Below are 13,054 nucleotides of genomic sequence, written 5' to 3' on the forward strand. Positions count from 1 at the left end.
AGTTTCAAGGTACCTTAAAAGGTCACAATTACAATAAGACACAGCAACAATCCACTAAGTAATTCAGAACGGTTGACAGCTGTTCAGACTATAAATTGAACATCAGACTATAACGGCATGTGTATTATCACTGTGCTTCACGTGGGTGACACCATCCAATTATGGATATTGATGAAAACAATTGCAATATGTCACTTCCATTATATCAAAATGTTTCTACTAAAATGTATTTAGCACTGAAAGCCTCAGACTATAGAAAATTTGCTAATCCAACAAGTTAGCGCCAATCATAATTTTAGTCCATAATAAATCACTGAAGTAGGCAAAATGGCATTGTTTTTGTTATATCTTGTATTGTGAATGTCTTCAAAATGAGATGCCCTGATATTGCACTACCTCGAATAAGCAATGCTTTGACACTGGATTCTCGAATAGCCAACACTGCCAGTGGATTCTCGGTGGATACCACCACCCAGGGGTGCTGGTATCTGCCGAGAATAAGTAACATCAGTCTTCTCCATTGCAAAGTGTTGCTTGTTAGGGTAGTGCAATATCAGGGCAACTCGTTGTGAAGGCATTCACAATATGAGATACATGTACACTGAAAAGAGAGAATTCATGGGACATCTGGTTTCTGGCAACGTGACACTATCACCTCTCTCTAGTGGACGAACCCACCACTTGGCAGGTATATAGGTACACTGCATTCACATAGACAGTAATTCAGTGTCAGTGTGGATAAACGTTGTGATAACCGACTTTGAAAGAGCGATGATAGTGGGTGCCCAGCACATGGGTTACTCTGTCGCGGAGGTGGTACAGAAATTGCACCATCCCCATTCGATGGTATCCAGAATCGAGAATATGCCATTTCCGGAATAACATCTCATTGTGAAGAGCGCTGTGGATGAGCGTATGTCAGTATTGATAAATGTCATAATAACCGACTTTGAAAGAGCAATGATAGTGGGTGCCCAATGCATGGATCACTCTGTCGCGGTACAGAAATTGCACTATCCCCATTCAACGGTATCCAGAATGTATCGGGAATATGCCATTTCCAGAATGGCATCTCATCATGGAGAGCTGGACGAAGAAAGGTGGTGGAAGAATTTGCCCGTTGACGTGTCTCACATTTTTTCAGCCAACCGGAGAGCGGCAGTGGCACAAATCACCGCCAACTTCAACAAGGGAGGTGCCAGAAATGTCTCCACCAAGACCATCATGCTATTATTAGCTGCAGTAGGTTATGGGGTAGCCGCTGACCCACCAGAGTCCCATTGCTAACACCATGAAACAGGACTCTACACTTCAATTGGGGAAAATAATATTGGCACCGGACCTTGGATGATTGGAGAAGGATCTCCTGCTGTTCAGGCAGGTGGACGGTCAGTAATGGTTTGGGGCATGTTCAACTGGCACCAGTTGGGACCTGTGGTACATGTAGATGCATCTCTAAACAGTCCACATTACGTATCCATCCTTGCAGGCCATCTGCATCCCTTCATGGTCATCATACACCCATAGGGCAATGGACTCTTCCAGCAGGACAATGCACCTTCCCACAGAGCCGTGGTGACTAGAACATGGTTTGAAAAGTATTCCGTAGGTTTTACCACCATGGAACGGCCTCCCCCTTCACCGGACATGAACCCTATGGAGCATCTTTGGGATGCTGTGGAAAGGTCCATTCGATTTTTGGATCCTTCACCCAGGAATGCAACAGAATTGTGGACAGTGGTGCAGCAAGCATGGATGGAAATACCTCTGGAATGCCTTCGTGAACTAGTGGGCTCAATTACCCACCATGTGACTGCCCTTATCTGGGCGAAAGGTGGGCCTAACTGTTACTAGATAGGTATCCCATGATTTCTGTCCACTCAGTGTATATCAAAAATGATGCCATTTCATCTAATTCTGTGATTTACTATGAACTAAAATGATGCTATGCAATAACTTGTTTGATTACCAAAATGTTCATATTGTTTAATATTTTTTAATATTAAAAATAAAGAATTTGTATTTTTAAAAAACGTATTTAGTGAGAAAATGTTATTATAATAATATACTGTATATTCCTTATCATGAACTTTTTATGTGGGAAACTTCTTATGCGGGAAAATAATACATTACAGCATACAGAGTTGAAATTGGGACTTAAGAAACCAAACCTAGTACAGGGGAATTCTTATGTAGGAATTTCTTATCTGGGTTCTACTGTAATTAGATACTACAATGTCAATTATTAATTATAAAATAATTATAATTAATAATGGATATCAGATTTATGAATTAAATAACTGAGAATTATAAAATCTTTAATATAGAATATTCAAAATTGGTTGCTGTTGGGTGGAGGTGTTCATCCCTGCTGATTTTTCTAGAAAACTGTTGTCTTTTACAGCTTTATGAGAAGTTTTTCATGTAGTAAGTACTGAATTTAATGGACTTAGAAAAAAACAGACAGCATCTGTAGAGGACCCAGTGAATTGGTGTTTAAATATCCAGCACCACTGAAAGGGCAAGAGGTCCCCCCATCTATCCTTTCTGTGAAGAGGATGAAGGAAAAGGGGGGGAGGGTAGAAGTCTTGGTTCAGAGTTTTTTTTTTTATCACAGAATTGGGGGAAAATGGGGAATCTAGCATGGCCAAATGCATATTTGTAGAATATTTACATACTATAGTTGTGGCAATTTCCCACACCTCTCCACATGAGATTTGCAACAAAGTGTATAGGATAGACTGCCATTTTGACAAGCACTGTCAGATCTTGTCCATAATCAGAGTCTTTTCCAATACTTGCTGTAAATGCCATGTCAGGCTGAAAGAATGAGGTTAGAGAATATTGAAGAAAACTCAAGCATCTTGCAGCAAATTACAGCAATTCAAAATCTAATGTCTCAGTTGAACATCACATAAAACATAAATTTTAAGAAGACTTGAATCATATAGAGTAATCCTGTATTTGTCATCAATTACAACTGGAAGCGGGGAAGCATAACCATCTACACATCCATATTGCTTCTCAAGCTGATGCAAAATATACCATTCTCTCTCTTACTGGCAGTCAAATTCTTGTAATGAAATTTCTGAATATTCATTAGGGCGAAAACAGGTATATCCCCTGCCATGAATATGCTTGAAACATTTTTTGCCACTAAGGATATGATTTAAGAATGGGAAACTAGATGTTGTTTATTTAGATTTGGTTAACGCATTCAATTCTGTGAATACTGGTAGGCTTCACTCTTCTTTGGGATTTTTATGAATTTATGTATATATATATATATATGCTAAATATTATCAAAATATGCATTTGGCCATGAAACCCTCCTCTGTTTTCTGCTCTTATTTACACTTGTCACATTACAAAGGTAATGTGACAAGTGTAAATAAGAGCAGAAAACAGAGGAGGCTCAGGAGCAGTCAGTTACAAACAGTTAATCTCAATAAATATACAAAAATTGCACAAAGAAACATTCTTTCCTTTGGCCTGTCAATCAGCACTCAAAAATACATCAACTCCTTCTGTCCAAAAGTCTTTGAATGAATAACCTTGACTGTTGTGGTATGTAAAATAACGGAATTGGTGTTTTTAAGGTTAAGAAGGAAATCCTAAAGGGATCATAATGTGGATTTGTGAAGGTAAAGTCTTACCTTTCAGATTTGGTTACTATGATGAAGTCGAAGCATTTTAGATGCAGGAAACAATTTCAGTATTGTATTTTGATGGTTTCCTCTCTTTCTCTATACTAGCCCATTCTTTGTAGTGGACTAGTATAAAGAAAGAGAGGACCCTTGATGTTCAGTGTTGAGGTAGCCCCGCATCTCTTGTTTTTGATTTTCCTCAATGATTTGAAAAAAAAAATCAGCCACACGGTATACATGGAAAGCTGTAATTAATAAACAGACTCTCTACCTCAACTAGTAGTTGAGGTAGAGTGTCTGAAAAATTCACGGTGGCATTTGATGGTTACTTTTTAGCAATGGCTAAATTGTGATTGATTGATAAGGGATTTTTGTTTTTGACTGATGTAGAAGGCAACTATATTGTTGCTCAGGAGTACTATGGGTTGTTTCTGTGAAAGATCCAGGCTATTGAGCCTGGAGACTAGGCACATAGTGTTGATTTAATTGAGATGTTTGAGATCCTTAAAGGAATAAGCAAAATAAATGGGAGGAAGGGGGTATTTGCACTGGCAGGCAAAACTAAGGGTATAAATGTAAAATTTTAGAAACACAAGACATTTCATGAAATTCACCTTTGCCAGCATGTTACTGATCACAGGAATAAGTTATCTCCCAAAGTAGTTGAGGTAGAGAGTCTGAAAAATTCAAGGTGGCATTTGATGGTTGCTTTTTAGCAATTGGTGAATTGTGATTGATAAGGTCTTTTTTTTTTGTTTGACTGTTGAGAATGTTTGCTTCCTTGCATTAATTGATATGATTAATAGAGGTACTAATACTAATGTATTCCTAAGGTTTTGGTTTAAAAAAGAGATAGAGATAATATTTGATTTCTCATCAAATATTATCCCTAGAGATTCAGGATAAGTCCCTGTGGACTGGAGATATCAGATTGTATCCCCAGTTCACAAAGTGGATCAAAGGGTGACACGAGTAATTACAGATCAGTTAGTCTAACTTCTGTTCCAGATGAAAATAATGGAGTCACTGACTTGTTAAAGAAATAATTCACAATCATGTAAAAAAAGACTGCAATTATACTTCAGACACAGAATGGGTTTGTTAATGAGAAATCTTATCTGACCGATTTGATTAGATACTACAATGTGGTCACAAAAGAACTGGATGCAAAAAATATTTGATATCGTATACTTGGATTTCAGGAAAGCTTTTGATACTGTTGTACAAATTGGTGCAGTGTGGCATTAAGGGAAAGTTGGTGCTATGGATAAAGGGATAGTTGAGTGGGAAAAGACAGCGTGGTAATCAGTGGATAATATTCTTTGTGGATTAATGTTATTAGTGGAGTCCCCAGGTTTTGGTGTTGGGCTCATTGTTGTTTTCTTTATTTATTAATGATATTTACGAAGGTGTATCAGGCTTAATGTGTAAATTTGCAGATGATGCAAAGGTTGGCAGGATGGATGTATTTTTTGTATTCATTGTTTTTTTATATTTGTATTTTTTTTTTTTTTTTTTTTCAATTTCGACACTGGAATTGATTGTGTTTATAACGGTGTCCAAACTTTTTTCGTATGGGAGCCGTATTCAAAGTTAGATTTGTTTTGCGGGCTGCAGAGAGTGATTCGAAAAAAAATTGTGTGTCACATTTTCCATATCTTGTTACACGTAAAAGGAAGTTTCTATTTTCATGTTAGTTTTTTCTTTTCAGGCTATATACAGGGTATCTCAAAAATATTGGTACAAATGTTTAGGTGAGGTAGGTAACATCTAAAGGAATGTGAATTGCATAGGAACCCATAACCGGAAATGTCATAGGAAAGTAGTAGCAGAGGCACAAGAAGCAGAAATGACACAAGACAGTAATTAGTGGCAAACATTTATTTGACATAATATTAACAATGGAGTAAGAGATGGATGCATTTCATGATGTTACAACAGATGCTCGAAGGTTCCACCATGAGACGCAATGCAATGTGTGACACCAACGCAGCATGGATTGGCGGACATGGTCGAACACACCTGGAGTTTCTTTGACAGTAGCAAAATCGGAGACGAGTCTCACCATGAGATCCATTTCTGTCTCCACAGGCGATTCATACATAATAGATTTGAGGGCCCCCACAGAAAGAAATCAAGACTCGATAAATCAGGTGAACATGGGGACCAGGCAACGGGTCCACCACGGCCAATCCATCGACGCCCAAAACGCCTGTTCAAATGGTCACGAACATACCTTCCATAATGGGCAGGCGCCCTGTCATGTTGAAACCAAATGTTGCGTCTGACATTTGCTGGAACATCATCAAGTAACCCTGGTAGAACTTGTTCAAGAAAAATGCGATATTTAGCGGAGTTCATGCGAGATGGTAACAGATATGGGCCGCCTAAGCAGTCACTGACCATACCTTCCCACACATTTATTGTGAAGCAATGTTGTGCCGCATGGGGTCTCACACCATGTGGGTTGTCATGAGCCCACACATGAGCATTGTGCTGATTGAATAAGCCTTTCTGAGTGAAATAAGCCTTATCTGTGAACAAAACATAGGCCGGAAAATTCAAGTCTTGAACACTTTCTTGGAGAAACCACTTGGCAAAAGCCACATGTGCAGGATGATCTTGGGAGAGCAGTAACTGAACCCTTTGGAGATGAAAGGGGTGTAAGGAATCGTCATGCCAGACACACTGTACACTGCAACGAGACACTCCTAAGGCAGAGGCAACGGCATGTGTGCTGGTAGTAGGATTATTCTGGACAGCATTCAGCACACTTTCTTCCATGGTGGGAGTTTGCATCAAGCGTTGTCTGCCCGCACTACTCCTGTTACCTCTAAATGACCCATAATCGCACAAATTTTGATGCACATGCGCAAACAAACGGTGGTCCGGTACATGTCTGTTTGGGAAGCGTTCTCCATAAATTCGTTGAGCGGCTCTTCCATTGCCCTCTGGTAATCCATACACTAGGTGCATGTCTGCCAGCTCACAGTTCGTATATTGACGTATGCTCTTTGTGTGACGACTACTGCTTGAATGAGTAAACCAGAAATTTTCTCTCTCGGGAACTGATGAACAGCGCCATCTACCGACTTATGGTGACATTTCTGGTTATGGGTTCCTATGCGATTCACATTCCTTTAGATGTTACCTACCTCCCCTAAATGTTTGTACCAATATTTTTGAGACACCCTGTATAAAAAATGCAAATTTCCAACACTTCTGTGCAAAAAATCTATGTAAGTGATTTATTTTTAGATTTTATTAAATAATAAAAATATTACTTATTTTAGTTTTTTTTTTAAATACTTTACTTTTTTTTAAAAAAAAAAAACTTTGCTTTTGGCTTTTAAATATTCACTTCAGAAAATTTACTAACTGAAAAGGATCGTTGCTTTTCAATATTAAGGTAAATAAATAAATATAATGATACACTTAAAATAAAAAAGTTTTGAAAATTTTATTAAGTGCAATACACAATAACAGTTACTGAACAAAATTTAACATTTAATGAGATCATCATCAGCCATTTTCAGTCCACTGCAGGATGAAGGCCTCTCCAACAACATTCCAGTCCCTTCTGTTTTGTGCAATGGCCATCCATTTACTACCCACAAACTCATGAATTTCATTTTTCCATCTCCACCTTTGTCTTCCAGGTTTTCTTCTAGCTCCTCTTGGGTACCATTCTGTTATTTTTTTAGTCCATCTGTCATCATGTCTTCGAGCTATGTGTCCTGCCCAAGACCATTTTAGTTCTTTAGTTTTGATAAGAATGTCCTTTACTTGAGTTTGCTGCCTAATCCATGTGTTTCTCTTCTTATCTAACTGATTCCCAATATAATTCGTTCCATTCTTCGCTGTGTAGTTCTGGGCTTCTCTTCCATTCTTTTGGTGAGTGCTCAAGTTTCACTTCCATAAGTCATGGTGGGGAGTATACATTGGTTCATTATTTTACGTTTCAGACAAACTGGGATATTGCTCTTCAGTATGTGAATATATTTCCTGAATGCTATCCATCCAAAATTTATTCATCTCTTGACTTCCAGTCATTTATCATTATTACAGCTAATAACTTGTCCCAGATAAGTATATGACTCCACCTTTTCAATTACTGCTCCTTCAATCATTATTTCCCTTTCTGTGGCATACTTGTTCATCATTACTTTTGTTTTAGCCATATTCATCTTTATTCCAAAATCCTTACTAACTGTGCATAACTGATTAAGATTTTCCTGTAATTCTTTGGGATCGTGGCTTATGACCACAATGTCATCTGCAAATTGTAAATGGTTTAGGTACTCTCAGTTCACACTGACTCCTTTCTGTGACCAGTCTAATCTTCTGAAAGCTTCCTCAAGGGCAGCAGTAAACAGCTTCGGAGATATATTGTCTCCTTGTCAAACTCCTTTCTCGATTTTAAATTTCCTATTGTCTTTGTCTAATCTAATAAAGGAGGTAGCACTCTCATATATTTTCTTCAAAATCATAATATATGGGGTATCTATGCCTTGCCTTGTCTTTCTAGTGCCCGAAACATTGCCTTATGCTGTATGGAGTCAAATGCCTTTTCATAATCCACAAATGCCAGGCATAATGGTGTTTTATATTCATTTGCTTTCTCCATTAGCTGTGATATTTCGTGAAGGCGATCCATAGTTGAGAATCCTGTCCTAAAGTCAGCTTGCTCTTTCGGTTGATTCTCATCAAGTATTCTTTCTAATCTGTTAGTAATGACCCTTGTGAACAACTTGTAGATGTGGGATAACAACCTAATTGATCTATAATTTCCAACTTCTGATTTATCTCCTTTCTTATGCAGCAAAACTATGATTGCATTATTCCACTGCTTAGGCGGCACACACACCTTTTCTAATGCACTTTGTGAAGAATCTTGCTAGTTTTTTGTGTTATGTCTCTTCCTCCCAATTTTAACAACTCTACAGTAACTTCATCTTCCCCAGGGGCTTTCTGATTCTTTATTTTCTTCAATGCATGTTCTACCTCATCAGGAAGAATATCGGGTATGTCGTATGTGTTGCTACTTTGCAATCCATCTTCCCCACTGCTGGCATCATTCCCTCGCTCCTTGTATAATTCTCTATGGTAGTCTTCTGCTATTTGAATTATGCCTTCTCTGCTGTTTATAAGTACACCATCGCTATTCTTCAGTTTCAGTATCATTTGTCTTTCTGTATTACTGCTCATGGCTGCTGATTTAAATCCTTTGTTTTCCCTTAATGCTTGTTCTACTTTTCTTGTGTTAAATCTTCTTATGTCCTGTCTGAGTCTCTTTCTAATGGCTTTGCATAATTCAGTATACTCAATTTTCTCCCTGTCAGTGTTTTTCTTGCTCTTCATTTGTCGTCTTTGGTTCATCATGACAAGTGTTTCTTGACTAATTTTTTCTTCTTTGGATTTCTTTTTCCCTCTAGGTTTCTTGGGCTTTATCACTTTCAGAAAGTTGTAATATTCCTCATTGATATCTTGGTCCTGAGCAGTCTGCAGAAGCTCCAACTTGTTCTTAAGTTCCAGTACATACTGCTTTTTCTCCTCCTCTGTTATCTCAAAGATCTTTGTATTATTTACTCGAGTCAGTTTTTTCCTTTCCTTTCCTTTCCTACATCTATATCAAGTGTACATCTTACCATTCTGTGATCACTTCCAACATTTACCTTATTCAGGAGGGTAACATCATTCACAATATATCTTCTTTTAGTGAGGATGAAGTTGATTTCATTAGTTGTTAATCCATTTGGACTCTTCCATGTCCACTTTCTGTTCACCCTTTTCTTGAAAAAAGTGTTCATTACTGACAGTCCTTGAGATTCTGCAAATTCCACAAGTCTTTCACCTCTTTTATTTCTTTCACCAATTCCAAAATTTCCGATAGTTCCTCTTTCTGCACTGTTTTGTGTTTTTCCAACCTTAGCATTGAAGTCTCCCATTATAATAGTGTAGTGGGTTTTCTGCTCATAGAGATGACTCTCAGTTTCAGTGTACATTTCTTCAACCTCTTCATCATCATGGCTCGATGTTGGTGCATAAATCATTATAATCTTTAGCTTGTACCTCTTAGAAATCTTGCGTATTAGTCTTGACACCCTTGGTGATGTACTTTTGAATTCCAAAATATTGTTTTTAAAATCTTTATGGACCAGAAAGCCAACTCCACCTTCACTCTTTTCACTGTTTTCATTGGTGTACAGCAGATTTCCACTTGATAAACTTATAAGTGATTCATTTTTTCTTGTTTCAGTCAAACCGATGATATTCCAATTCACATTTTCTAATTCCTTTTCCAGTTCTAATATCCTGTCTTCACCGATGAGTGATCTTACGTTATAACAGGCCAAGTTCAGTTTCCGTGTATGGCAGCTTGGTCATACCCAGCGATTCTTAGCACCCTCTGCTTCCACTCTGATCATCTCGCTGCCGTAAGAGGGAGAGTGAAAGCTGCTGGGGACTGAGGGCCATTTGTGTTGTTTTGCTGTCATATGCTGGAGGGTTTGGTCTTTTCCTCTTCACGCTGACCAGGCTTCTTGAAGAGAACCACTCTACACGTTCGTTGCCACCTAAGTGACGTAACAGGGCTTACCATCGACAAGGTGTGCATGAGTGGATTTTAGGGAGGCAGGCCAACCGGACTTCTCCTAAATCTTCTGTAATAGAGAGATATTGGATCCATCAGTGTTTTAGGCTGAGTGTCTGATAACACACAGGATACCCTCTAAGCCCCTTAGAAGTTGTATTAATCTAGTAAAACTGTGGTGGTAGGAACATGACTTCAATGTTTGGATGACTTAAATCTTTTGGACGGCCTGGTGTGCTATCCAATAGCAATAAAAATTTTAAAATCTAGATTTTTCCAAAAATCTAGTTGACACATGATTACTGTCTTTGTTCACATGGTGAACAAAGACAGTAATCATGTGTCAACAAAAACCAACTGACTTACCATGAATGAATTTGTTGGTTCCTGTGTGAAGATTGCTAGACAAAAAATTATCTTGATGTTTAAAGTGGCAGTGCACATGTTAAAAGGGGTTTATTGAAACTAGCCTCAAAGAATGGGCCTGCTTCTGGCTGCTGTGGTTTTGTAATAGCCCTTGCTACTGGGATCTGGGTGCGTATGAAAACTAGGCACCCAGATAGGTTTTCATAGGTTTGTTGCCATAATTGTTATAGGTATGGCCAGTTTCATCTCTGTAGTCATTGGATTAACAGTACTCAAGTACTGGGTGTGCCTCCTCTTACTTTAAGCAATCTGTGCAAGGAACTACCTGTTCCATCAATGTGGGTTACTGTATAGGCACTGCAGCTGCTGTGATAGACAGTGTTTGTGTGTGATGTATCAATTAGGTGCACTGAGGTGAAGGATGCAACATGACGGGGGAGGGGGGAAATATGCTTAGTTACTGATGGCACGTGTGTATACAAACTGAGGTCTGTGGAGGGACTAAGTCACCCAGACCCCTGTTCTGGAAGAGTATGTTCTCCATTATTCCTGTAGTCTGGTGACAGGCCATTTCCTTGGAAACGCTGAATCCCAAGTTTGCTGCCCTTGGTACTTTGGTTTCCCCCACCACTACTGCACATGGAAAAAACAGCCTATACTTGTTTATGGTAGTCCTGGTGGAATGTCTGATCTTTCTGGCTGATCTGCTCCCGAAATTGAATTGGTGCATAGTAGTAGTATGGCCTTAGTCATCTAGACCAGTGCCTCTCAAACTGTCTGTGATGAAGGTCCAGTTTCTTTTATTTCCAATCCGTCACAGACCGATACTTGCAAAATACAAATCATCGTGAACTGGTAATGGATGAATCATCGTGGACTGGTAACCTTCTGCAATGAATTTCAAATTCATTGCAGACAGGTAATAAACAGTTCGCAGAGCAGCACCGGTCCACAGACCACACTTTGAGTAGCACTGATCTAGACTATAGGTATAGATTAATTTCTAGAAGCCACTTTGATTGTGGAGAGATAGAACAAAATGAAAATATAAGCTAGGAGCATATATTTCTTGAATGATCATGATAAAACTAATTATTAAACTATACTATATGGGTATCTTCCCCATCTGTAGTGTTTAACTTAATATTAACTTAGTATTTGTTTAATTTAGTATAATCCTTAATTCCTCATAGATTGGATACAAAGAGTATATAACTATAATAGATATGTTAGAATAATGTTCTTATTTTTGATGAGTATTTGATGTATATTTATTATACCTGGCAAAAATATCTCAGATTGCATTGACTGCCCGTGAGCCTCTCCATACTTTTTATTTAATTGAGTTACATAGTTTGTCATCTGACTTCTTACATAAAGTTTGTGAATTGGAACATTTACTATGGTAATATGCATAGCCACTAACATGCAATAACCTTGTGTCCAATCTGATTAAGAAGTTGTGTAGTCCTGTTTGTTTAGATATGTTTGTTTAGACGTGTTTAGATAACTATATTTGTTTATTCAAATTTTTTTCTGTGTAATAAACAGAAATTTTATGTATATGTTATATTGAGAAAGAAGGAAAAATATTTGTTTTGCAGCTGAGCTTTCGTCCAACAATTGAGGAACTTAAGGAGCGAAAAATTATTCGTTTCAGTGATTACGTGGAGGTAACGCAAGCACAAGATTATGATCGTCGTGCAGATAAACCATGGACTCGTCTTACACCCAGAGATAAGGTACTTAATTATTCATAAACAGAAATATATGCAGGTGGTAATAATAATCATTTTGTTAAAATAACATTTTTTCTAATGCATTATGCCACTTTAATGCATTGATATCAATTTCATGTTTATAATAACTGAAATAAATTAACTTCAGACCTATTTTTCCTACATGATAAAATAAAATTTAAATAAACTGAGTTTTTTTTTTTTTTTTTAATCCCATCACATCCACCAGAGGGGAACATCTAAATCAGTTTGCAATTGGTGTAAGCAGTTTAAAAGTACAGTCACTCCCCGATTAATGTAAGGGTTGCATTCTGTGGAACTCTATGTAAGTCGGAATTTTCCCCATGCTTGTGCAGCACTTGCAACTGTGCTTGCTGAATTGATTGAATCAAAAAAGAAATGTTCAATGAACATGTGAATAGAATTATTTATTGTATTTATTCAATTTTTTATCTCATGTGCAGGAAAAATTACAAAAGTGTTCAATTTAAAAATTTCAAAATTATAAAATTACAAAAAAAGAGAGGAGGCAGGCATAACGCCAGTAAATTTTACCTCCCCAGCATCATTGCCAGAATCGATCACCATCTTTTGCTGATAAGTATGCCGCTACAGAGGTTGAGGGCTGTGGAGGTTTAGAAGGGGTCAGCCACTCAAGCTTACGAAAGAACACATTAATGAATGACTGGACGGTGGCTTTATTTTTTTCA

General features: G+C 37.9%; 1 protein-coding gene across 3 annotated transcripts in view; it reads left to right on the forward strand.

Moving 5' to 3' along the window:
• Positions 1 to 13,054, forward strand: part of LOC150085583 (phosphatase and actin regulator 2-like) — a 462,740-nt gene that overhangs the window by 306,560 nt on the left and 143,126 nt on the right. For all 3 annotated transcript variants that reach the window (XM_090373361.1, XM_090373363.1, XM_090373362.1), the window contains one exon: positions 12,210 to 12,347. In XM_090373361.1, the coding sequence (XP_090229487.1) occupies positions 12,210 to 12,347 (138 nt within the window). The remainder of the gene's footprint in view (positions 1 to 12,209; positions 12,348 to 13,054) is intronic.

The sequence above is a fragment of the Mastigoproctus giganteus genome, chromosome 5 (genome assembly GCF_048544385.1).
Source record: "Mastigoproctus giganteus isolate SK-2022 chromosome 5, ASM4854438v1, whole genome shotgun sequence".
NCBI classification, from domain to species: Eukaryota; Metazoa; Arthropoda; class Arachnida; order Uropygi; family Thelyphonidae; genus Mastigoproctus; species Mastigoproctus giganteus.